Source organism: Oncorhynchus masou, chromosome 18 (assembly GCF_036934945.1).
Source record: "Oncorhynchus masou masou isolate Uvic2021 chromosome 18, UVic_Omas_1.1, whole genome shotgun sequence".
NCBI classification, from domain to species: domain Eukaryota; kingdom Metazoa; phylum Chordata; class Actinopteri; order Salmoniformes; family Salmonidae; genus Oncorhynchus; species Oncorhynchus masou.
Window position 1 is genome coordinate 76,741,687 of NC_088229.1, and position 27,599 is coordinate 76,769,285.

The 27,599-nt window shown below is 49.4% G+C and overlaps 1 protein-coding gene across 1 annotated transcript in view; it reads left to right on the plus strand.

Annotated features, from left to right (window-relative positions):
• Window positions 1–3,759: 3,759 nt before the first annotated feature.
• The window catches only part of jag1b (jagged canonical Notch ligand 1b), a 114,880-nt gene continuing 91,040 nt past the window's right edge, over window positions 3,760–27,599 (plus strand). Inside the window, exons 1-2 of the mRNA XM_064924485.1 lie at window positions 3,760–4,173; window positions 4,555–4,860. Of these exons, the coding sequence (XP_064780557.1) occupies window positions 4,000–4,173; window positions 4,555–4,860 (480 nt within the window). The 5' untranslated portion in view covers window positions 3,760–3,999. The remainder of the gene's footprint in view (window positions 4,174–4,554; window positions 4,861–27,599) is intronic.

Consider the following 27,599-nt stretch of genomic DNA (forward strand, 5'->3'; position numbering starts at 1 on the left):
GGTACTCCCTGTATATAACCATGTTATTACCTCCCTGTATATAGCCATGTTATTACCTGGTACTCCCTGTATATATCCATGTTATTACCTGGTACTCCCTGTATATAACCATGTTATTACCTCCCTGTATATAACCATGTTATTACCTGGTACTCCCTGTATATAACCATGTTATTACCTGGTACTCCCTGTATATAACCATGTTATTACCTCCCTGTATATAGCCATGTTATTACCTGGTACTTCCTGTATATAACCATGTTATTACCTGGTACTCCCTCTATATAACCATGTTATTACCTGGTACTCCCTGTATATAGCCATGTTGTTACCTGGTACTCCCTGTATATAACCATGTTATTACCTGGTACTCCCTGTATATAGCCATGTTATTACCTGGTACTCCCTGTATATAGCCATGTTATTACCTGGTACTCCCTGTATATAGCCATGTTATTACCTGGTACTTCCTGTATATAACCATGTTATTACCTGGTACTCCCTGTATATAGCCATGTTATTACCTGGTACTCCCTGTATATAACCATGTTATTACCTGGTACTCCCTGTATATAACCATGTTATTACCTGGTACTCCCTGTATAAAGCCATGTTATTACCTGGTACTCCCTGTATATAACCATGTTATTACCTGGTACTCCCTGTATATAACCATGTTATTACCTGGTACTTCCTGTATATAACCATGTTATTACCTGGTACTCCCTGTATATAACCATGTTATTACCTGGTACTCCCTGTATATAGCCATGTTATTACCTGGTACTTCCTGTATATAACCATGTTATTACCTGGTACTCCCTGTATATAACCATGTTATTACCTGGTACTCCCTGTCATAGCCATGTTATTACCTGGTACTTCCTGTATATAACCATGTTATTACCTGGTACTCCCTGTATATAACCATGTTATTACCTGGTACTCCCTGTATATAGCCATGTTATTACCTGGTACTCCCTGTATATAACCATGTTATTACCTGGTACTCCCTGTATATAGCCATGTTATTACCTGGTACTCCCTGTATATAGCCATGTCATTACCTGGTACTCCCTGTATATAGCCATGTTATTACCTGGTACTTCCTGTATATAACCATGTTATTACCTGGTACTCCCTGTATATAGCCATGTTATTACCTGGTACTCCCTGTATATAACCATGTTATTACCTGGTACTCCCTGTATATAACCATGTTATTACCTGGTACTCCCTGTATATAGCCATGTTATTACCTGGTACTCCCTGTATATAACCATGTTATTACCTCCCTGTATATAGCCATGTTATTACCTGGTACTCCCTGTATATATCCATGTTATTACCTGGTACTCCCTGTATATAACCATGTTATTCCCTCCCTGTATATATCCATGTTATTACCTGGTACTCCCTGTATATAACCATGTTATTACCTCCCTGTATATAGCCATGTTATTACCTGGTACTTCCTGTATATAACCATGTTATTACCTGGTACTCCCTGTATATAACCATGTTATTACCTGGTACTCCCTGTATATAGCCATGTTATTACCTGGTACTCCCTGTATATAACCATGTTATTACCTGGTACTCCCTGTATATAGCCATGTTATTACCTGGTACTCCCTGTATATAGCCATGTTATTACCTGGTACTCCCTGTATATAGCCATGTTATTACCTGGTACTTCCTGTATATAACCATGTTATTACCTGGTACTCCCTGTATATAGCCATGTTATTACCTGGTACTCCCTGTATATAACCATGTTATTACCTGGTACTCCCTGTATATAACCATGTTATTACCTGGTACTCCCTGTATAAAGCCATGTTATTACCTGGTACTCCCTGTATATAACCATGTTATTACCTGGTACTCCCTGTATATAACCATGTTATTACCTGGTACTCCCTGTATATAACCATGCTATTACCTGGTACTCCCTGTATATAGCCATGTTATTACCTGGTACTCCCTGTATATAGCCATGTTATTACCTGGTACTTCCTGTATATAACCATGTTATTACCTGGTATCTGTATATAACCATGTTATTACCTGGTACTCCCTGTATATAACCATGTTATTACCTGGTACTCCCTGTATATAACCATGTTATTACCTGGTACTCCCTGTATATAACCATGTTATTACCTGGTACTCCCTGTATATAACCATGTTATTACCTCCTGTATATAACCATGTTATTACCTGGTACTCCCTGTATATAACCATGTTATTACCTGGTTCTTCCTGTATATAGCCATGTTATTACCTGGTACTCCCTGTATATAACCATGTTATTACCGGGTACTCCCTGTATATAACCATGTTATTACCTGGTACTCCCTGTATATAACCATGTTATTACCTGGTACTCCCTGTATATAACCATGTTATTACCTGGTACTCCCTGTATATAACCATGTTATTACCTGGTACTCCCTGTATATAACCATGCTATTCTGATTACTCGTTATTGTTATTGGTTATTTACAGTGTATTTATTCCTTGTGTCACTATTTCAATGTTTTTATCTCACTTTCTACCTTAATCTTTAAATCTGCATGGCTGGGAAAAGGATCCGTAAGTAAGCACGGTTAGTCTGCACCTGTTGTTTACAAAAGCACGTGACAAATGCATTTAGATTTGACATTAACTGCATCCTAAATGGTCCCCTCTTCCTTATATGACCTGGTCAAAAGTAGTGTTCTGGGGGTGCCATTGGGGACAGAGACATTATCAGTGTTCCACATCACAAAGAACAAATCATGGTTCCAGAAACAAGGGATTTTTCTCTGTTTATTTTCTGCCTAATCTGAATTCCCAGACTCACTCATGGGGCTAATTCATCATCTATTTTGAGAAGCCCATATTTGACATACCTTGTTAAATATGCAGGAAGGACAATATTGATATAATGTACTTTAACCTACTTTTTAAGGCTGATTTTGACAGTGAGATTTAAAAAAATGTTTTTATTTTATTTTATTATTTACAACTAATTGACTAAGTGTTCTATTTATTTTCCTAATAGTTGTTCAACTCAACAACAACAACAAAAATAACTTGCAGAATCATAACTCTTAGGTTTCAATACCGGTACAGTAGATTATAGAGGAAAATAGTAATGGCGTCTTTTTGTAGGCATTTACTCTGCCGTGGTTCGTTTTGACAAAGTCTATGGGGAAATGAATAGTGTTTTTGTAACACAGACAGTAAGTTCTACGGTAAACACAGGCTTAAGGAAATCTTACACGTTGTCCAATGAGATTTATTCATCAGCCATGAATCTTTAAGCATTTATGCGATACAAAAAAAGCACATAAATATCATAGATGCTTCATAAGTCATAAAGGTCATGTTAACTGACTGATATTATCTCATAGAACAAAACGTATAAGAGCTTCTAAACTTGTGTTAACCTCACACTTTACGTTCTGTGTTTATCCCAAAACCCGATTCTGTCCCATTCATTCATAGGAATGACTGAACGAACCAGAGGGATCTCATTTACGGTTTTTAGGACAACATGTTGGCATTCTCTATAGCTTCTGCCGAGTCCCAGCCAACCGGATGTTCCCGTTTTCAGGGGAAATGGAAGAGAGCCTTTGACGCAACTTCTCGACATTAGGTTAAGTAGATTTACAGGGCTACTCAATATTCAACAGGAGGCGTTGTCATCGTCTCATGAATATATAATGTACGCCAGCGTCCGTCCCCCTCCCTGGTTGAACTGGCTATGTGGTCCTAACAAACATTACGTTCAGTCCTGGACAGATACTGCAACAACCCACATCACTGGCGTGTAGCTACACACTTTTCGCTGCGAAGAAGTAAGTGGATAAAAAACGGAATACAACGATACGAACTACCGAACTAGGAGAAGTTGAGCCGAAGGACATAGGAAGGACGCAAAAGGAAGCATTTCCCTCTGTGTTGCAAAGCTGTGGCTTGTTGGACAAAGTCTTGTTCTCGACTCTGTGCATGTTGAAATCGGAGGAGTGCATTGGTACGGTGACTCGGTCAGACACCGTCCAGTTTCCAAGCAGAGCGGCCGGAGCGGAAGGCAACACCGGAGGCATGATTTTGAGAAGGGGCTCCGTTGTTGGCGTTGCTGATTTTTGCTTACATGCCTTATTGTTGTGCTTTTGTGCAAAGGTATGTGGATTACTTTAAAGTTGCACATTGTGGAATATGTTCAGACAGCTTCTCTGGACGCATTGATTCGTATACTTTATTTGATTTTATATAGACTAGTTAAAAGATCAAGATAACTAGGACTGTGGGAAATATTTAGCTCGAGTCCCTGCGTTTTAACTGTGGCGTTTTAACTGGCTGCATTGATCGGCTGCAACCCTCTTCCCCAAGTGAAACAATCCCATTTTAGTTTTTCCCAGTTCAAATGTGTTAGTTATTATGCCAGATAACTTGTACGGCTCAATTACTTTGATATATTACCATAGTTTGCACATTTTGTAGAGGCGCTGGGCCGCCAATTTCCAGCGGTTTCACCGTTTCTTGGTTCTGCTTTACCAACAGGTGGCCGAGGGAACCGGTCAGTTCGAGTTGGAGATCTTATCGATGAACAACCGGAACGGCGAGCTTCTTAGCGGGCTGTGTTGTGACGGCTCGCGGATCACCGGGGATCGGAAATGCAGGATGGATGAGTGTGATACGTTTTTTAAAGTGTGTTTGAAGGAATACCAGTCGCGGGTTTCGGCTGCGGGACCTTGCAGCTTCGGGTCCGGTTCTACCCCTGTCCTTGGAGGGAATACATTTTCTTTGAAGAATTCGGCGAAGAACGAAAGATCCAAGATTGTTTTGCAGTTCAGTTTCGCCTGGCCGGTAAGTTGATATCTTGATAACCTAGAGTTGTCGTCTCACGGTGCGCTAACATCGTTAGGCTGGGCTGGGAAAAGGCTTCCATAATCATTGCATTCGTCCCCGAAATAAATTAAATCAGCGACAAGGATTGAATGGTCGCCACTACCCTAATAATGGACTAAAGGAGCCCAACGTTACTCATTATAGTTAAATAACCTTACATGTACTGTATAGAGGCGATGGCAGAATCAACAGCCAAATACTCCCATCTAAACGTGGATCGAGTCTCAACTGCAGTCCGGTTCTAGAAACATAACTCGCTGAACTTTCATATCACATCAAAAATAATATCACAAATGCAAAATATACACTTTTCTGTACACTGTTTTACCGGTTTTTAACACCGTTGCAGCCGACGGTGTTTTTCAGTGACATTGGTTTTGTGATGTGCAGTGTTGGATTTGGGAAGGAGTTCACTTGACCCGTGTACCGAAAACCTTATGTTCTACTGCTTGAGTTCCAGCACCTCTTTATATAATAGTAGTTTACATTATTACAGGGTTCCTTCACCTAAATCTAAACAGTGCCTGCGCTTAAAAGTGAGTACTGCAACTCTTTGTCTAAACCTGCACCTGCAGTTCGCGAACAATTTATTCTTTCTGAACGATTTTCTAAATATTTTTTTTTTTTACTGATTTCAAGAGTCATGATTTTGTTTTTCTAAATGACTCGTTCGTTGTAGTCGTTAGATTGACCTGTTGGCCGTAATGAGGGTGGATTAATACTGAACTCTTCCGGTGACTCGTGCTCTCCGACCGACACCTGTCAGTCATACATGCGCGCAGGCAACATGAATCACGGTGCAGGTAGCGAAGAGAAGGAAAAATACATGTTTACAACAGATAAATGAAAATCTATAATGAATGCAATTAATGAATTATTGATGTTGTAATGGACATATATCTATATTTTTGTTAACTGCTCAACGAACGAGAACGAATCGTTTGGGGTGCTGCAGTTTGCGAACGATATAGTGCAGGGTTTACCGTCACCCAGTCAAACAATTCACTCCGCCAAGAATCGTTAACAATCTAGTCCGGTTGCGGCCAACTAGACCTCGTTTCAAATGTACCAATAAATAATATTATTTGTATGACTAGCAATCAACACATATGCGTTGTTTTTAAAGCATGCTTTTTCAAGTCTGTTACAAATGACAGCTCAAATGATCCACTTATGGTGAACGAGAGGCTTGTAGAATCACGACTCGAGTTTTCAGTTGTTTGTTCACCGGTAGAGGGCAGTGTTGTGTTCGAGACCGAGTCAAGACCGGGAAGGAAAGGCAAGCGAGACCGGGAGGGAGATGAAGACTCCAAGATTTATACCACAAAAAATGAGAGTAAAATTCAACACCATGATTGTAATTGTCAAATCGCCACGATCATAAGACTTCAAAATGTCCAGTAATTCTATGTTAATATTTCAGAAGAACATATTAAATCTTTTAGACATTCAGAATGGTGAACAAATTCACTGTGAGGGCAAACAGTCACAAACCCAAACATGTTTATATATAAAAATACTGTGTTCCAACTTCCCTCCGTCTCACCTTACTAATAGCCTAGGGAGCACAACGTTCAAACAATCCCCCCACTCCCCTAAAGTAGGAAGCCTAGGTTTCAATAGGCCATAACTTATATGTATATATAAAATAAATTATTTCACCTTTATCTAACCAGGTAGGCAAGTTGAGAACAAGTTCTCATTTACAATTGCGACCTGGCCAAGATAAAGCAAAGCAGTGTGACACATACAGCAACACGGAGTTACACATGGAGTAAAACAAACATACAGTCAATAATACAGTATCAACAAGTCTATATACGATGTGAGCAAATGAGGTGAGATAAGGGAGGTAAAGGCAAAAAAAGGCCATGGTGGCAAAGTAAATACAATATAGCAAGTAATACACTGGAAGGGTAGATTTGAAGTGGAAGAAAGAAGTAATGGGGTGCAAAGGAGCTAAATAAATCTATACAGTAGGGGAAGAGGTAGTTGTTTGGGCTAAATTATAGATGGGCTATGTGCAGTAATCTGTGAGCTGCTCTGACAGCTGGGGCTTAAAGCTAGTGAGGGAGATAAGATAACACAAAAATATTACCGTGTCATGAAAGGAGTGCGAGTTATGTGGCCTGGTCGAAGTGGTTTTATGGGATGTCTGAATGGGAGCTGATTTAAATTATATTTTTACTCCGCTGCTCTGGGGAAGAAAGGACCTCACTGTTCCGAGACCGAATCAAGACCGAGTAAAAGTGTATCCTACACCAGACCAGACCAATATGTGGTCTCGAGACCACATCTCTTGTAAACTCTGTTCTTATTGACTCAAATGAATGAAATTAATCAAAAATATTTATTCTTTAACTAGTTGAAAACAACCGGGGTCAGTAAAAGGAGCCAAACTTCCCATCCGTCATTTCTTTATCGGGGGAGACAACTTTCTGTGATTGGGCTCTGAAGGGAGTCTGTGAATGGGCTCTGAAGGGAGTCTGTGATTGGGCTCTGAAGGGAGTCTGTGAATGGGCTCTGAAGGGAGTCTGTGATTGGGCTCTGAAGGGAGTCTGTGAATGGGCTCTGAAGGGAGTCTGTGAATGGGCTCTGAAGGGAGTCTGTGAATGGGCTCTGAAGGGAGTCTGTGAATGGGCTCTGAAGGGAGTCTGTGATTGGGCTCTGAAGGGAGTCTGTGAATGGGCTCTGAAGGGAGTCTGTGAATGGGCTCTGAAGGGAGTCTGTGATTGGGCTCGGGGGTCAATAGGCTCTGAAGGGAGTCTGTGAATGGGCTCTGAAGGGAGTCTGTGATTGGGCTCTGAAGGGAGTCTGTGATTGGGCTCGGGGGTCAATAGGCTCTGAAGGGAGTCTGTGAATGGGCTCTGAAGGGAGTCTGTGATTGGGCTCTGAAGGGAGTCTGTGAATGGGCTCTGAAGGGAGTCTGTGAATGGGCTCTGAAGGGAGTCTGTGAATGGGCTCTGAAGGGAGTCTGTGAATGGGCTCTGAAGGGAGTCTGTGAATGGGCTCTGAAGGGAGTCTGTGAATGGGCTCTGAAGGGAGTCTGTGATTGGGCTCTGAAGGGAGTCTGTGAATGGGCTCTGAAGGGAGTCTGTGAATGGGCTCTGAAGGGAGTCTGTGAATGGGCTCTGAAGGGAGTCTGTGATTGGGCTCTGAAGGGAGTCTGTGAATGGGCTCTGAAGGGAGTCTGTGAATGGGCTCGGGGGTCAATAACCTCTGAAGGGAGTCTGTGAATGGGCTCGGGGGTCAATAACCTTAACACCGTTGTGTTCTTTACAATTTTTACCACCCATCAATCACTTGTCTAGAACACACAATAAATAGTGAACGAATGTTGCATATTGTCAACATTAATGTTCAACCTACCTTTTTGAGTTGTGGAGACATCCAGGGCTTTCTCATTTAAATATTTGACCGGCCACATGTGTGATATTTGTATAATTTAATTCTTTTTTAATTTTATTTCCTTTTAATTTTTATGGTACAACTCTACTCCATTATGAAATGTGTCTAGTTTTATTATGATGGGAAATGTGGTTTTATTGTGGGTGTAGCAAATACACAACCGCGTGACCAAAAAACATGTAATCACTCTTCTGTATCAGATAACACCCCTGCAGATGTGTCTCCAACCGTTGGTGTTCTTTTAGTTCAACTTCACCAGTCTCGGTTACTGTCTCACTTCAAATGAAGTTTTCTTTTCTAAGGCTAATAAATATGTAACCTATAACAAGTCTTTCTGAAGTGGGGGGGGGGTATGTTGAGGTGGAGCATGTTTCAGGCTACGGGATTCTTTTGTTCTCGCCACAGAAGAGTAATAAAATGCAATGTTGTGAAATAGGACAGCGTTGCTATGAGTGGCTCGCGCTGCGTTGCTATGAGGGGCTCGCGCAGCGTTGCTATGAGGGGCTCGCGCAGCGTTGCTATGAGTGGCTCCCGCAGCGTTGCTATGAGTGGCTCGCGCAGCGTTGCTATGAGGGGCTCGCGCTGCGTTGCAATGAGTGGCTCGCGCAGCGTTGCTATGATTGGCTCGCGCAGCGTTGCTATGAGGGGCTCGCGCAGCGTTGCTATGAGTGGCTCGCGCTGCGTTGCTATGATTGGCTCGCGCAGCGCTTGCGATTGGCTCGCGCAGCGCTTGCTATGAGGGGCTCGCGCAGCGCTGCTATGAGTGGCTCCCGCAGCGTTGCTATGAGTGGCTCCGCAGCGTTGCTATGAGTGGCTCGCGCAGCGTTGCTATGAGTGGCTCCCGCAGCGTTGCTATGAGTGGCTCCCGCAGCGTTGCTATGAGTGGCTCCCGCAGCGTTGCTATGAGTGGCTCCCGCAGCGTTGCTATGAGTGGCTCCCGCAGCGTTGCTATGAGTGGCTCGCGCTGCGTTGCTATGAGTGGCTCGCGCAGCGTTGCTATGAGAGGCCCGCGCTGCGTTGCTATGATTGGCTCGCGCAGCGTTGCTATGATTGGCTCGCGCAGCGTTGCTATGAGTGGCTCCCGCTGCGTTGCTATGATTGGCTCCCGCAGCGTTGCTATGAGTGGCTCCCGCTGCGTTGCTATGAGTGGCTCGCGCAGCGTTGCTATGAGTGGCTCGCGCTGCGTTGCTATGAGTGGCTCCCGCAGCGTTGCTATGATTGGCTCCCGCAGCGTTGCTATGATTGGCTCCCGCAGCGTGGCTATGAGTGGCTCGCGCTGCGTTGCTATGAGTGGCTCCCGCTGCGTTGCTATGAGTGGCTCCCGCTGCGTTGCTATGAGTGGCTCCCGCTGCGTTGCTATGAGTGGCTCCCGCTGCGTTGCTATGAGTGGCTCCCGCTGCGTTGCTATGAGTGGCTCCCGCTGCGTTGCTATGAGTGGCTCGCGAAGCGTTGCTATGAGTGGCTCGCGCAGCGTTGCTATGAGTGGCTCGCGCTGCGTTGCTATGAGTGGCTCCCGCAGCGTTGCTATGAGTGGCTCCCGCAGCGTTGCTATGATTGGCTCCCGCAGCGTGGCTATGAGTGGCTCGCGCTGCGTTGCTATGAGTGGCTCGCGCTGCGTTGCTATGAGTGGCTCCCGCTGCGTTGCTATGAGTGGCTCCCGCTGCGTTGCTATGAGTGGCTCCCGCTGCGTTGCTATGAGTGGCTCCCGCTGCGTTGCTATGAGTGGCTCCCGCTGCGTTGCTATGAGTGGCTCCCGCTGCGTTGCTATGAGTGGCTCGCGCAGCGTTGCTATGAGTGGCTCGCGCAGCGTTGCTATGAGTGGCTCGCGCTGCGTTGCTATGAGTGGCTCCCGCAGCGTTGCTATGAGTGGCTCCCGCAGCGTTGCTATGAGTGGCTCGCGCAGCGTTGCTATGAGTGGCTCGCGCTGCGTTGCTATGAGTGGCTCCCGCAGCGTTGCTATGAGTGGCTCGCGCAGCGTTGCTATGATTGTCTCCCGCAGCGTTGCTATGATTGTCTCCCGCAGCGTTGCTATGAGTGGCTCCCGCTGCGTTGCTATGAGTGGCTCGCGCTGCGTTGCTATGAGTGGCTCGCGCTGCGTTGCTATGAGTGGCTCGCGCTGCGTTGCTATGAGTGGCTCCCGCAGCGTTGCTATGAGGGGCTCGCGCAGCGCAAGCTATGAGTGGCTCGCGCAGCGCGCTGCGAGTGGCTCCCGCAGCGTTGCTATGATTGGCTCGCGCAGCGTTGCTATGAGTGGCTCCCGCTGCGTTGCTATGAGTGGCTCGCGCAGCGTTGCTAAGAGTGGCTCGCGCAGCGTTGCTATGAGGGGCTCCCGCTGCGTTGCTATGAGGGGCTCCCGCTGCGTTGCTATGAGTGGCTCGCGCTGCGTTGCTATGAGTGGCTCCCGCAGCGTTGCTATGAGTGGCTCCCGCAGCGTTGCTATGAGTGGCTCGCGCTGCGTTGCTATGAGGGGCTCCCGCTGCGTTGCTATGAGGGGCTCCCGCAGCGTTGCTATGAGGGGCTCCCGCAGCGTTGCTATGAGTGGCTCCCGCAGCGTTGCTATGAGGGGCTCCCGCAGCGTTGCTATGAGTGGCTCCCGCAGCGTTGCTATGAGGGGCTCGCGCAGCGTTGCTATGAGTGGCTCCCGCTGCGTTGCTATGAGAGGCTCCCTCAGCGTTGCTATGAGTGGCTCGCGCAGCGTTGCTATGAGTGGCTCGCGCAGCGTTGCAGTATGAGGGGCTCCCGCAGCGTTGCTATGAGTGGCTCGCGCAGCGTTGCTATGAGGGGCTCGCGCTGCGTTGCTATGAGGGGCTCCCGCAGCGTTGCTATGAGGGGCTCGCGCAGCGTTGCTATGAGGGGCTCCCGCAGCGTTGCTATGAGGGGCTCCCGCAGCGTTGCTATGAGGGGCTCCCGCAGCGTTGCTATGAGGGGCTCCCGCAGCGTTGCTATGAGGGGCTCCCGCAGCGTTGCTATGAGTGGCTCCCGCAGCGTTGCTATGAGTGGCTCCCGCAGCGTTGCTATGAGTGGCTCGCGCTGCGTTGCTATGAGTGGCTCGCGCTGCGTTGCTATGAGTGGCTCGCGCTGCGTTGCTATGAGTGGCTCGCGCTGCGTTGCTATGAGGGGCTCCCGCAGCGTTGCTATGAGTGGCTCCCGCAGCGTTGCTATGAGTGGCTCCCGCAGCGTTGCTATGAGTGGCTCGCGCTGCGTTGCTATGAGTGGCTCGCGCTGCGTTGCTATGAGTGGCTCGCGCTGCGTTGCTATGAGTGGCTCGCGCTGCGTTGCTATGAGTGGCTCCCGCTGCAACGCTATGAGTGGCTCGCGCTGCAACGCTATGAGTGGCTCGCGCTGCAACGCTATGAGTGGCTCGCGCTGCGTTGCTATGAGTGGCTCGCGCTGCGTTGCTATGAGTGGCTCGCGCTGCGTTGCTATGAGGGGCTCGCGCTGCGTTGCTATGAGTGGCTCCCGCTGCGTTGCTATGAGTGGCTCGCGCAGCGTTGCTATGAGTGGCTCGCGCAGCGTTGCTATGAGTGGCTCCCGCAGCGTTGCTATGAGAGGACGAACAGCCTGGTTTCCGTGGTTTCTATGTGTGACGTCACAGTGCTTGCCTAGCAAGCACCGTTTCCTCCTGATTTGTCTGACGCCGAGGCTCGAACCCAAGACCTCTGCTTTGCTACGTGACAGCCCTCCTCCAAAAGTGTTTTACCAGTCGGCGCCATGAAAGTTAACAAGTGACGACTTCGGGCTGAAGAGTGCGTTTCACACATCCCCACGTGCTTCCCACTACATTATCGCTCCCCACAACGTGCGGCTCCATGGGTGGTATAAACAGACAGGCCATTGGGCTATTAGCATATGCATATCCTGTTTAAGGACCACACAGAGTTCCTCTGCCGACTCGTTCGGGGTGTTGTGTTTTTAGAGACCCCTCGACGGTGGACTTCTGACCTCTTCCCCCCCCCCCCATAGTTTGACATATCCCAGTTTGTTTGTAAGCTTTTAAATTGTATCACACTCAAAACGTTGATCTTTTCCAGTAGATAATGAGTCACATTTGACCTAAAATCACTTCCTGACCACTTCTACTTGAGGCAAATATGTATGGAAGGTTTCAAATCAATAGGGGATGCTGTCAAAAAGTGATTTTTAAATCCAATGGATTTCTCCCCAATACAGTACAATTTTGTAAATGTTCTACTTCGTAAGTTAGATGTTAATTTACTTAGTGTTATTGTCCACTCCTCGTGTTTGTAGATGTTGGCAGCCTGACAGTTAGTTTTCTGTAGCCAGATGTTCTAACTAGGCCTGTGCCTGGCTTTGGTTACAAACCATTTTCTAATTATAATAAATACATTTAAAAGTATGAATGAACTGGACATGGGAAAATTTAACAAAAAGGTAAACATATTTTTTTTTTTATGTACATGGGTAGACTTATCTTAGCGCTGCTCCAATGACAGCTGAACGTCAACAATGGGGTCAGACAGGGTTCCGTTTCTGTCTTGAGTTGTGTGGGTGGGTCCTCTTTCCCCATTGGTTAGGCCTAGAGGTCGCTATAATAGAATCGAGGCATTCTTTGAGCTCTGGCTTCCTCCTCCCAGGTGTGTCTGTACTTCCAGTAAGCGACAACAATCCCCAAGGTTATCATATCGACTATTTGTTCCTCTCAGAAATGGATTGGTTCTGGCGGACGAAGCAGAGTGATTGGGTTCAACTGAAGGGAGAGCCAACCCTGGGTTCAATTTATTTTAGTTGGGCTTTAATTGCGATTTGGTTGGCACAGTGGAACCAATAGAATAGAAGTGCAAAAGTAGGGGGAGTGCTGCTCAGCGTGAGGTAATACAGTAGGGGGAGTGCTGCTCAGCGTGAGGTAATACAGTAGGGGGAGTGCTGCTCAGCGTGAGGTAATACAGTAGGAGGAGTGCTGCTCAGCGTGAGGTAATACAGTAGAGGAGTGCTGCTCAGCGTGAGGTAATACAGTAGGAGGAGTGCTGCTCAGCGTGAGGTAATACAGTAGGGGGAGTGTGAGGCAATACAGTAGGGAGAGTGCTGCTCAGTGTGAGGTAATACAGTAGGGAGAGTGCTGCTCAGTGTGAGGTAATACAGTAGGGGGAGTGCTGCTCAGCGTGAGGTAATACAGTAGGGGGAGGAGCAGTGTGAGGTAATACAGTAGGGGGAGTGCTGCTCAGCGTGAGGTAATACAGTAGGAGGAGTGCTGCTCAGCGTGAGGTAATACAGTGGGGGGAGTGCTGCTCAGCGTGAGGTAATACAGTAGGGGGAGTGCTGCTCAGCGTGAGGTAATACAGTAGGGGGAGTGCTGCTCAGCGTGAGGTAATACAGTGGGGGGAGTGCTGCTCAGCGTGAGGTAATACAGTAGGGGGAGTGCTGCTCAGCGTGAGGTAATACAGTAGGGGGAGGAGCAGTGTGAGGTAATACAGTAGGGGGAGTGCTGCTCAGCGTGAGGTAATACAGTAGGGGGAGTGCTGCTCAGCGTGAGGTAATACAGTAGGGGGAGTGCTGCTCAGCGTGAGGTAATACAGTAGGGGGAGTGCTGCTCAGCGTGAGGTAATACAGTAGAGGAGTGCTGCTCAGCGTGAGGTAATACAGTAGGAGGAGTGCTGCTCAGCGTGAGGTAATACAGTAGAGGAGTGCTGCTCAGCGTGAGTTAATACAGTAGGGGGAGTGCTGCTCAGCGTGAGGTAATACAGTAGGGGGAGTGTGAGGCAATACAGTAGGGAGAGTGCTGCTCAGTGTGAGGTAATACAGTAGGGGGAGTGCTGCTCAGCGTGAGGTAATACAGTAGGGGGGAGTGCTGCTCAGCGTGAGGTAATACAGTAGGGGGAGTGTGAGGCAATACAGTAGGGAGAGTGCTGCTCAGCGTGAGGTGATACAGTAGGGGGAGTGCTGCTCAACGTGAGGTAATACAGTAGGGAGAGTGTGAGGTAATACAGTAGGGGGAGTGCTGCTCAGCGTGAGGTAATACAGTAGGGGGAGTGCTGCTCAGCGTGAGGTAATACAGTAGGGGGAGTGCTGCTCAGCGTGAGGTAATACAGTAGGGGGAGTGCTGCTCAGCGTGAGGTAATACAGTAGGGGAGTGCTGCTCAGCGTGAGGTAATACAGTAGGGGGAGTGCTGCTCAGGGTGAGGTAATACAGTAGGGAGAGTGCTGCTCAGCGTGAGGTAATACAGTAGGGGGAGGTGCTGCTCAACGTGAGGTAATACAGTAGGGGGAGTGCTGATCAGCGTGAGGTAATACAATAGGGGGAGTGCTGCTCAGCGTGAGGTAATACAGTAGGGGGAGTGCTGCTCAGCTTGAGGTAATACAGTAGGGAGAGTGCTGCTCAGCGTGAGGTAATACAGTAGGGAGAGTGTGAGGTAATACAGTAGGGAGAGTGCTGCTCAGCGTGAGGTAATACAGTAGGGAGAGTGTGAGGTAATACAGTAGGGAGAGTGCTGCTCAGCGTGAGGTAATACAGTAGGGGGGAGTGCTGCTCAGCGTGAGGTAATACAGTAGGGGGAGTGTGAGGTAATACAGTAGGGGGGAGTGCTGCTCAGCGTGAGGTAATACAGTAGGGGGAATGCTGCTCAGTGTGAGGTAATACAGTAGGGGGAGTGCTGCTCAGGGTGAGGTAATACAGTAGGGGGAGTGCTGCTCAGCGTGAGGTAATACAGTAGGGGGAGTGCTGCTCAGTGTGAGGTAATACAGTAGGGGGAGTGCTGCTCAGCGTGAGGTAATACAGTAGGGGGAGTGCTGCTCAGTGTGAGGTAATACAGTAGGGGGAGTGCTGCTCAGTGTGAGGTAATACAGTAGGGGGAGTGCTGCTCAGCGTGAGGTAATACAGTAGGGAGAGTGTGAGGTAATACAGTAGGGGGAGTGCTGCTCAGCGTGAGGTAATACAGTAGGGAGAGTGTGAGGTAATACAGTAGGGGGAGTGCTGCTCAGCGTGAGGTAATACAGTAGGGGGAGTGCTGCTCAGCGTGAGGTAATACAGTAGGGGGAGTGCTGCTCAACGTGAGGTAATACAGTAGGGAGAGTGTGAGGTAATACAGTAGGGGGAGTGCTGCTCAGCGTGAGGTAATACAGTAGGGGGAGTGCTGCTCAGCGTGAGGTAATACAGTAGGGGGAGTGCTGCTCAGCGTGAGGTAATACAGTAGGGGGAGTGCTGCTCAGCGTGAGGTAATACAGTAGGGGAGTGCTGCTCAGCGTGAGGTAATACAGTAGGGGGAGTGCTGCTCAGCGTGAGGTAATACAGTAGGGGGAGTGCTGCTCAGCGTGAGGTAATACAGTAGGGGGAGTGCTGCTCAGCGTGAGGTAATACAGTAGGGGAGTGCTGCTCAGCGTGAGGTAATACAGTAGGGGGAGTGCTGCTCAGGGTGAGGTAATACAGTAGGGGGAGTGCTGCTCAGCGTGAGGTAATACAGTAGGGGGAGTGCTGCTCAGCGTGAGGTAATACAGTAGGGGGAGGTGCTGCTCAACGTGAGGTAATACAGTAGGGGGAGTGCTGATCAGCGTGAGGTAATACAATAGGGGGAGTGCTGCTCAGCGTGAGGTAATACAGTAGGGGGAGTGCTGCTCAGTGTGAGGTAATACAGTAGGGAGAGTGTGAGGTAATACAGTAGGGAGAGTGCTGCTCAGCGTGAGGTAATACAGCAGGGAGAGTGTGAGGTAATACAGTAGGGAGAGTGCTGCTCAGCGTGAGGTAATACAGTAGGGGGAGTGCTGCTCAGCGTGAGGTAATACAGTAGGGGGAGTGCTGCTCAGGGTGAGGTAATACAGTAGGGGGAGTGCTGCTCAGCGTGAGGTAATACAGTAGGGGGAGTGCTGCTCAGTGTGAGGTAATACAGTAGGGGAGTGCTGCTCAGCGTGAGGTAATACAGTAGGGGGAGTGCTGCTCAGCGTGAGGTAATACAGTAGGGGGAGTGCTGCTCAACGCGAGGTAATACAGTAGGGGGAGTGCTGCTCAGTGTGAGGTAATACAGTAGGGGGAGTGCTGCTCAGCGTGAGGTAATACAGTAGGGGGAGTGCTGCTCAGCGTGAGGTAATACAGTAGGGGGAGTGCTGCTCAGGGTGAGGTAATACAGTAGGGGGAGTGCTGCTCAGCGTGAGGTAATACAGTAGGGGGAGTGCTGCTCAGGGTGAGGTAATATAGTAGGGGGAGGAGCAGCGTGAGGTAATACAGTAGGGGGAGTGCTGCTCAGGGTGAGGTAATACAGTAGGGGGAGTGCTGCTCAGGGTGAGGTAATATAGTAGGGGGAGGAGCAGCGTGAGGTAATACAGTAGGGGGAGTGCTGCTCAGGGTGAGGTAATATAGTAGGGGGAGTGCTGCTCAGTGTGAGGTAATACAGTAGGGGGAGTGCTGCTCAGGGTGAGGTAATACAGTAGGGGGAGTGCTGCTCAGGGTGAGGTAATACAGTAGGGGGAATGCTGCTCAGCGTGAGGTAATACAGTAGGGGGGAGTGCTGCTCAGCGTGAGGTAATACAGTAGGGGGAGTGCTGCTCATCGTGAGGTAATACAGTAGGGAGAGTGTGAGGTAATACAGTAGGGGGAGTGCTGCTCAGCGTGAGGTAATACAGTAGGGGGAGTGCTGCTCAGCGTGAGGTAATACAGTAGGGGGAGTGCTGCTCAGCGTGAGGTAATACAGTAGGGGGAGTGCTGCTCAGTGTGAGGTAATACAGTAGGGGGAGTGCTGCTCAGCGTGAGGTAATACAGTAGGGGGGAGTGCTGCTAAGCGTGAGGTAATACAGTAGGGGGAGGTGCAGCTCAAATGTTTTATGTGTTCTCTAGTCCTCACCAGAACGTTTCTTGGCGCATGAGTGCGGTAGTGTTAGTAATACATATTGAGAAACACCCAGGGTGTGGTGTGTTCTCCCCTGCCAGGCTTTGAACTGTGAAAGTGTGTGAGGGAGAGATTGAGGGAAAGTTGTTTTCCTCTGTCTCTCTGTGTGTGTGTGTGTGTGTGTGTGTGTGTGTGTGTGTGTGTGTGTGTGAGAGATTGAGAGATTGAGGGAAAGTGTTTTTCGTCTGTGTGTCATGAAGAGAAGCTCTCTCTCACTATGTTTGAGTTGTGTTCAGTTCAACTAGAGTACCTAGATCTTGACTACTCGGGTAGATGGGGTTGATCATTTTACACCGATAGTTTACCGAATCAAAATAAATTATGTCGCACACTCCATGTATAAACTCCCAGCAATTTAATGGGTATTTACCAACTTTTAGGTATCACTCTACCTTCCTGATATATTCAGGAACACTGATAACCGGTCGGCGTCCTTGATTATGGTCCTAGGAGGGTATATCCTGTATTGATTATGGTGCTGGGAGGGTAAATCATGTATTGATTATGGTCCTAGGAGGGTATATCCTGTATTGATTATGGTCCTAGGAGGGTATATCCTGTATTGATTATGGTCCTAGGAGGGTATATCCTGTATTGATTATGGTGCTGGGAGGGTATATCCTGTATTGATTATGGTGCTGGGAGGGTATATCCTGTATTGATTATGGTGCTGGGAGGGTAAATCATGTATTGATTATGGTCCGAGGAGGGTAAATCATGTATTGATTATGGTCCGAGGAGGGTAAATCATGTATTGATTATGGTCCGAGGAGGGTAAATCATGTATTGATTATGGTCCTAGGAGGGTAAATCATGTATTGATTATGGTCCTAGGAGGGTATATCCTGTATTGATTATGGTGCTGGGAGGGTATATCCTGTATTGATTATGGTGCTGGGAGGGTATATCCTGTATTGATTATGGTGCTGGGAGGGTAAATCATGTATTGATTATGGTGCTAGGAGGGTATATCCTGTATTGATTATGGTCCGAGGAGGGTAAATGCCTTATTGATTATGGTGCTGGGAGGGTATATCCTGTATTGATTATGGTCCTAGGAGGGTATATCCTGTATTGATTATGGTCCTAGGAGGGTAAATCATGTATTGATTATGGTCCTAGGAGGGTATCTCCTGTATTGATTATGGTCCTAGGAGGGTATATCCTGTATTGATTATGGTGCTGGGAGGGTATATCCTGTATTGATTATGGTCCTAGGAGGGTATCTCCTGTATTGATTATGGTCCGAGGAGGGTATATCCTGTATTGATTATGGTCCGAGGAGGGTAAATGCCTTATTGATTATGGTGCTAGGAGGGTAAATCATGTATTGATTATGGTGCTGGGAGGGTATATCATGTATTGATTATGGTCCTAGGAGGGTATATCCTGTATTGATTATGGTGCTGGGAGGGTATATCCTGTATTGATTATGGTGCTGGGAGGGTATATCCTGTATTGATTATGGTGCTGGGAGGGTATATCCTGTATTGATTATGGTGCTGGGAGGGTAAATCATGTATTGATTATGGTGCTAGGAGGGTATATCCTGTATTGATTATGGTGCTGGGAGGGTATATCCTGCATTGATTATGGTCCTAGGAGGGTATATCATGTATTGATTATGGTCCTAGGAGGGTATATCCTGTATTGATTATGGTGCTGGGAGGGTATATCCTGTATTGATTATGGTCCTAGGAGGGTATATCCTGTATTGATTATGGTGCTGGGAGGGTATATCCTGTATTGATTATGGTGCTAGGAGGGTATATCCTGTATTGATTATAGTGGTGAGGGGAATGTAGTTCTCTGGCTTAGGTTTTAATGCTCTTGAATCTACTGCTTTATTAAAGCAGTTTGATGTAATGGATAGGCTACAAAGTTACAAAGTTTGCAAAAGTTTCATACAATTGTGTGTGTGTGTGTGTGTGTGTGTGTGTGTGTGTGTGTGTGTGTGTGTGTGTGTGTGTGGAGAGATGAATTCAGTCAGGTGTTCTGGCAGCCTGGCTAGAGAGAGCTTTTTAATCAGATGTCCTGTCAGCTTTGTTGGACAGTGTGTCTGTTCGGGCCAGGACGATACCAGTGTCACACACACACACAGAGACTTTATGGCCAGTCCCAACTACAGTTCAGAGAGTTAGTTTAGAGCCGGGCTGTCGCCTGGGAAAGGAAATCTGGCAGCTGTAGACATGCTGTTGTACACTCTTCGCTGATAACCCTGTGTGTGTGTGTGTGTGTGTGTGTGTGTGTGTGTGTGTGTGTGTGTGTGTGTGTGTGTGTGTGTGTGTGTGTGTGTGTGTGTGTGTGTGTGTGTGTGAGCGACTGAGACAACGTATGGTGTATCTCTCTCTCTCTCTACAGTAGTGCTGACCAAATGGCACCCTATTCCCCTACACAGTGCACTGCGTTTGACCAGGACCCATTTAGGCTCCATAGGGCTCCAGTCAAACGTAGTGTACACTATGTAGGGAATAGGGTGCCATTTGGGGCGGAGCCTAAATGCTTTTCATGTTGAGCTTAATAGATAGTAAATGTCAGAACGACCTCGCGGAACACGTTCTATGTTTAAACAAGGGCCCTGAGATGAGAGGTCCAACATTTTAATACAAAACTGTTGGCTACCGCTACGTCTTTTAAAACAAGCCTCTGTCACAACACCATTTACATCGGTTAAATAAATAAACTACATTTACATTAGGTTAAATAAACTAAACCTGTAATGATTTTAACAAGAGGTGAATTAAAAAGTGTTATGCGACACATTTGAGCATTGCAGACAGTGTCCGTAGTCGGTCTGTGTGTCCGTGAGTAGTGTCCGTAGTCGGTCTGTATGTCCGTGAATAGTGTCCGTAGTCGGTCTGTGTGTCCGTGAATAGTGTCCGTAGTCGGTCTGTGTGTCCGTGAATAGTGTCCGTAGTCGGTCTGTGTGTCCGTAGTCGGTCTGTGTGTCCGTGAATAGTGTCCGTAGTCGGTCTGTGTGTCCGTGAATAGTGTCCGTAGTCGGTCTGTGTGTCCGTGAATAGTGTCCGTAGTCGGTCTGTGTGTCCGTGAATAGTGTCCGTAGTCGGTCTGTGTGTCCGTGAATAGTGTCCGTAGTCGGTCTGTATGTCCGTGAATAGTGTCCGTAGTCGGTCTGTGTGTCCGTGAATAGTGTCCGTAGTCGGTCTGTGTGTCCGTGAATAGTGTCCGTAGTCGGTCTGTATGTCCGTGAATAGTGTCCGTAGTCGGTCTGTGTGTCCGTGAGTAGTGTCCGTAGTCGGTCTGTATGTCCGTGAGTAGTGTCCGTAGTCGGTCTGTGTGTCCGTGAATAGTGTCCGTAGTCGGTCTGTGTGTCCGTGAATAGTGTCCGTAGTCGGTCTGTGTGTCCGTGAATAGTGTCCGTAGTCGGTCTGTGTGTCCGTGAATAGTGTCCGTAGTCGGTCTGTGTGTCCGTGAATAGTGTCCGTGAGTCGGTCTGTGTGTCCGTGAATAGTGTCCGTAGTCGGTCTGTGTGTCCGTGAGTAGTGTCCGTAGTCGGTCTGTGTGTCCGTGAATAGTGTCCGTAGTCGGTCTGTGTGTCCGTGAATAGTGTTCGTAGTCGGTCTGTGTGTCCGTGAATAGTGTCCGTAGTCATTCTGTGTGTCCGTGAATAGTGTCCGTAGTCGGTCTGTGTGTCCGTGAGTAGTGTCCGTAGTCGGTCTGTGTGTCCGTGAATAGTGTCCGTAGTCGGTCTGTGTGTCCGTGAATAGTGTCCGTAGTCAGTCTGTGTGTCCGTGAATAGTGTCCGTAGTCGGTCTGTGTGTCCGTGAATAGTGTCCGTAGTCAGTCTGTGTGTCCGTGAATAGTGTCCGTAGTCGGTCTGTGTGTCCGTGAATAGTGTCCGTAGTCAGTCTGTGTGTCCGTGAATAGTGTCCGTAGTCGGTCTGTATGTCCGTGAATAGGGTGGGGGGTGGGGGGGGGGGGATAACAGTATTATATCTGAATGGGCTGGGAGGTTTTAGCAGTACGTCCGGACTAGTCCACCACAGGGCTTTCTGGCTCACTGCTCGTCCCCAACCAAACCCAAGCTGCTACGGTGTAATAACCCCCCCCAAGCTGCTACGGTGTAATAACCCCCCCCCCCCAAGCTGCTACGGTGTAATGACCCCCCCCCAAGCTGCTACGGTGTAATGACCCCCCCCAAGCTGCTACGGTGTAATGACCCCCCCCCAAGCTGCTATGGTGTAATGACCTCCCCCCAAGCTGCTACGGTATAATGACCCCCCCAAGCTGCTACGTTGTAATGACCCCCCCAAGCTGCTACGTTGTAATGACCCCCCCCCCAGCTGCTACGGTGTAATGACCCCCCCCCCAAGCTGCTACGGTGTAATGACCCCCCCCCCCCCCAAGCTGCTACGGTGTAATGACCCCCTCCCAAGCTGCTACGGTGTAATGACCCCCTCCCAAGCTGCTACGGTGTAATGACCCCCCCCCAAGCTGCTACGGTGTAATGACCCCCCAAGCTGCTACGGTGTAATGACCCCCTCCCAAGCTGCTACGGTGTAATGACTCCCCCAAGCTGCTACGGTGTAATGACCCCCCCAAGCTGCTACGGTGTAATGACCCCCCTCCCAAGCTGCTACGGTGTAATGACCCCCTCCCAAGCTGCTACGGTGTAATGACCCCCCCCCCCTCGTCTACTGGTGTGGTACTAGGTAGGGTGAGGGTCGGACAGGGACGCTGATTCTTACGAGAGGGAAGTCAACGCTGTCACCACCTCGCTTTCCAGCTTGAACCCCAGAGCGTGGTGCCTGTGGGTGGTGCCTGTGGGTGGTGGCCGCCCGGGTAGGGGGGAGTTTGGTGTGAGAGCCTAGCGGTGCTGATTAGGTAGGCTGTTGTGTGCTGTGTCAACATGTTGAGAGCTGTGCTGTGTAGTGAGTCAGGTTCATTCTCCACTGTCTCAATTGGCACCCGAGTCACTATGTAGTCCACTACTTCAGACCAGGGCCCATAGGAGATAGGGGGCCACTACTTTAGACCAGGGCCCATAGGGGATAGGGGGGCCACTACTTTAGACCAGGGCCCATAGGGAATAGGGGGCCACTACTTTAGACCAGTGCCCATAGGGGATAGGGGGGCCACTACTTTAGACCCGGGCCCATAGGGGATAGGGGGCCACTACTTTAGACCAGGGCCCATAGGGGATAGGGGGCCACTACTTTAGACCAGGGCCCATAGGGAATAGGGGGGCCACTACTTTAGACCAGGCCCATAGGGAATAGGGGGCCACTACTTTAGACCAGGGCCCATAGGGGATAGGGGGGCCACTACTTTAGACCAGGGCCCATAGGGGATAGGGGGGCCACTACTTTACACCAGGGCCCATATGGGATAGGGGGCCACTACTTTAGACCAGGGCCCATAGGGAATAGGGGGCCACTACTTTAGACCAGGGCCCATAGGGAATAGGGGGCCACTACTTTAGACCAGGGCCCATAGGGGATAGGGGGCCACTACTTTAGACCAGGGCCCATAGGGAATAGGGGGCCACTACTTTAGACCAGGGCCCATAGGGAATAGGGGGCCACTACTTTAGACCAGGGCCCATAGGGAATAGGGGGCCACTACTTTAGACCAGGGCCCATAGGGAATAGGGGGCCACTACTTTAGACCAGGGCCCATAGGGAATAGGGGGCCACTACTTTAGACCAGGGCCCATAGGGGATAGGGGGCCACTACTTTAGACCAGGGCCCATAGGGAATAGGGGGCCACTACTTTAGACCAGGGCCCATAGGGGATAGGGGGCCACTACTTTAGACCAGGGCCCATAGGGGATAGGGGGCCACTACTTTAGACCAGGGCCCATAGGGGATAGGGGGGCCACTACTTTAGACCAGGGCCCATAGGGGATAGGGGGGCCACTACTTTAGACCAGGGCCCATAGGGAATAGGGGGCCACTACTTTAGACCAGGGCCCATAGGGGATAGGGGGGCCACTACTTTAGACCAGGGCCCATAAGGGATAGGGGGGGCATTTGGACCACAGATCTCCCTATAGTCATTTATCAGGTCCCTTCATGACTAAAATGTCTATCTTTAATGTAGGATCATACTGCTGTAATCCCGATGCTCCCGAGTTCTTGACCGGTAACTGGTTTCAGATCAGACAGATGACTTGGAGCGAACAGAGACCTGCGAGACGGTGGAGTGAGGCATGAGAACCTGAAGGTGTTTGTTTAGCTGGCGAGGAGGCAGGTTTTTTTGGGGGGGGGGGGGATGAAGTCACGAGAGAGACAGGCGTGAGAGTTTACCGGGTCAATCAGTGAATCTTTTTTAGTTGCAGAGTGGAACGGGATGAGGCAAGAGGAAGTCAAGAGGGCGAGAGACAGTTTGGTAGGATGCATTTCCTGTGTGGTCAATGGATTCTAATGAGTCATAGTTTACCTTTGTCATCCATGCCCGTGGGTGATGCCCGTGGGTGATGCCCGTGGGTGATGCCCGTGGGTGATGCCCGGGGGTGATGCCACACTGTCACAGCATCTCTGAGGCAAGTAGGTGTTGGATGCTGCAAAGTGGAGTTGGCTCTTGAAGTGGAGAAACATGTGGGGGGGGGGCTCCTGACCCAGAGATCTGAGCCGGCTGTATGAAACCTCTGACCTCTGACGCAGGCCTTGTCCAATTGTTCCGGTCTCTCACAGTCACGGAGCTCTGGTCTCTCACAGTCACGGAGCTCTGGTCTCTCACAGTCACGGAGCTCTGGTCTCTCACAGTCACAGAGCTCTGGTCTCTCACAGTCACGGAGCTCGGTCTCTCACAGTCACGGAGCTCTGGTCTCTCACAGTCACGGAGCTCTGGTCTCTCACAGTCACGGAGCTCTGGTCTCTCACAGTCACGGAGCTCTGGTCTCTCACAGTCACGGAGCTCGGTTCTCTCACAGTCACGGAGCTCGGTTCTCTCACAGTCACGGAGCTCGGTTCTCTCACAGTCACGGAGCTCGGTTCTCTCACAGTCACGGAGCTCTGGTCTCTCACAGTCACGGAGCTCGGTCTCTCACAGTCACGGAGCTCTGGTCTCTCACAGTCACGGAGCTCTGGTCTCTCACAGTCACGGAGCTCTGGTCTCTCACAGTCACGGAGCTCTGGTCTCTCACAGTCACGGAGCTCGGTCTCTCACAGTCACGGAGCTCGGGCTCTCACAGTCACGGACAGCTGTCTCTCACAGTCACGGAGCTCTGGTCTCTCACAGTCACGGAGCTCTGGTCTCTCACAGTCACGGAGCTCTGGTCTCTCACAGTCACGGAGCTCGGTCCTCTCACAGTCACGGAGCTCGGTCCTCTCACAGTCACGGAGCTCGGTCCTCTCACAGTCACGGAGCTCGGTCTCTCACAGTCACGGAGCTCGGTCTCTCACAGTCACGGAGCTCTGGTCTCTCACAGTCACGGAGCTCGGTCCTCTCACAGTCACGGAGCTCGGTCCTCTCACAGTCACGGAGCTCGGTCCTCTCACAGTCACGGAGCTCGGTCCTCTCACAGTCACGGAGCTCGGTCCTCTCACAGTCACGGAGCTCGGTCCTCTCACAGTCACGGAGCTCGGTCCTCTCACAGTCACGGAGCTCGGTCCTCTCACAGTCACGGAGCTCGGTCCTCTCACAGTCACGGAGCTCGGTCCTCTCACAGTCACGGAGCTCGGTCCTCTCACAGTCACGGAGCTCGGTCCTCTCACAGTCACGGAGCTCGGTCCTCTCACAGTCACGGAGCTCGGTCTCTCACAGTCACGGAGCTCGGTTCTCTCACAGTCACGGAGCTCGGTTCTCTCACAGTCACGGAGCTCGGTTCTCTCACAGTCACGGAGCTCTGTTCTCTCACAGTCACGGAGCTCTGTTCTCTCACAGTCACGGAGCTCGGTCACAGCGCTCGGGCTCTCTCTCTGACAGGATGAAATTGTCTGTCTTGTCCCGATGTGTCCTGACATGACCTACTCTCAGCAGTCCTGTCATCTTGTTGTATGACTGGGTATCCCCAACAACCCCTGTAGATTCTCCCATCTCTCCCGGGACATTCTCTGTGTCTGTCCTGACATGACCTACTAAACCACGGACCAACACTTAGTGTGTATACAACAACTAGCCCTGTCACTTCCCTGTTTCACAATGCTCTACGTGTCATATCTAGTCTGCCTGTCCTGACTTCACCAGTTGTCTCACAGAGATCGATATTGATACGTGTTTGATTTGTTTATATAATGTTTGCTGTTTATTTAATTTTGTGTTTTTTTTTTTTAATTGTGTATAATTATATTTTGTGTGTTCCCCAGGGTACATTTGCAAATGTGTTTTCCTTAAATACAAGTTAATGATAATGAATCCCAGCTGGTGTGAGTCGTCGTCCTCAGTTACTGCTCTCTCACAGACCGGTTTTCTAGTCTGTAGTTCTGTCCTGTTTCCCGACATGGCTTACTAAATCATATAATCTCAGCATTTCTGACTGAGTAACTCAGATCATCGCCCTCAGCGCATCGCCCTCAGCGCATCGCCCTCAGCGCATCGCCCTCGGATCATCGCCCTCGGATCATCGCCCTCAGCGCATCGCCCTCGGATCATCGCCCTCAGATCATCGCCCTCAGATCATCGCCCTCAGATCATCGCCCTCAGATCATCGCCCTCAGCGCATCGCCCTCAGCGCATCGCCCTCGCCCCATCGCCCTCAGCGCGTCGCCCTCAGCGCGTCGCCCTCAGATCATCGCCCTCAGCGCATCGCCCTCAGATCATTGCCCTCAGCGCATCGCCCTCAGATCATCGCCCTCAGCGCATCGCCCTCAGCGCATCGCCCTCGCCCCATCGCCCTCGCCCCATCGCCCTCGCCCCATCGCCCCCGCCCCATCGCCCCCAGACCATCGCCCCCGGACCATCGCCCCCGGACCATCGCCCTCGAACCATCGCCCCCCGACCATCGCCCTCGAACCATCGCCCCATCGCCCCCCGGCCATCGCCCTAAGAACCATCGCCCTCTAAGTGTATTAACTTGAATCCCAGGATGGTGATGAATCGTTATGAAATTGCTGTTTATCTGTATTTTCTTCCCCTTGCGGCGAGTTGGAACCGGTTTAAACCTGTACTAATGCATGCTGTCGGTTTACCTTTAGCCAAAGACCACACCATGTCTTTAAACGTTTTGTTTTGTATAAATTTGTGCCTTCAGAAAGTATTCATACTGCTTGAATTTTTTTGCCTAAATGGTTTAAATTTAGATTTTTGTATCACACTATAACCCATAATATTTGACTTTTTGTTTTTACAAATTATGTCCCCCACCACTAGTCCAACATCCTTGTCATCAACACAGCTGACGGTCTGAGACTATCAATTTCCCCATGAGACTGTATCAACCACTTAAAGGGGCTGAATAATTTTGCACGCCCAATTTTTCAGTTTTTTATTTGTTAAAAAAGTTTGAAATATCCAATAAATGTCGTTCCACTTCATGATTGTGTCCCACTTGTTGTTGATTCTTCACAAAAAAATACAGTTTTATATCTTTATGTTTGAAGCCTGAAATGTGGCAAAAGGTCGCAAAGTTCAAGGGGGCCGAATACTTTCGCAAGGCACTGTATCTAGCTACTTCATCAGATCAACTGTTGGCATGGTAACTACCTGGATTACCTGTGATTTGACGTTCATATTGGGATGAGGAAGGGATGAGGAAGGGATGAGGAAGAAGTAGCCAAGCTATAGAATAGTTGTTTCGAAAGGGATCAGTTTGAGCAAGGCGAGGTACATAATCCCTCCTCTTCATCACATAATGATTAGTTATTGGGGATGAAGGTGATTTTGCACCAGTCTAACAGCAATGTAGTCCATCTCACACACACACACACACACACACACACACACACACACACACACACACACACACACACACACACACTGGTTTCCGTATTTGGTAGTGTTGCAGTCTGTGTAGTACTCCGTGCTGTGTCAACATGTTGAGAGCTGTGCTGTGTAGGGAGGAGTCTTTACTTTAGACCAGGGCCCATAGGGGATAGGGGGGCACTACTTTAGACCAGGGCCCATAGGGGATAGGGGGGCACTACTTTAGACCAGGGCCCATAGGGGATAGGGGGGCACTACTTTAGACCAGGGCCCATAGGGAATAGGGGTGCCACTACTTTAGACCAGGGCCCATAGGGGATAGGGGGCCACTACTTTAGACCAGGGCCCATAGGGAATAGGGGGCCACTACTTTAGACCAGGGCCCATAGGGAATAGGGGGGCCACTACTTTAGACCAGGGCCCATAGGGGATAGGGGGCCACTACTTTAGACCAGGGCCCATAGGGAATAGGGGGGCCACTACTTTAGACCAGGGCCCATAAGGGATAGGGGGGCCACTACTTTAGACCAGGGCCCATAGGGGATAGGGGGGCCACTACTTTAGACCAGGGCCCATAGGGGATAGGGGGCCACTACTTTAGACCAGGGCCCATAGGGGATAGGGGGGCCACA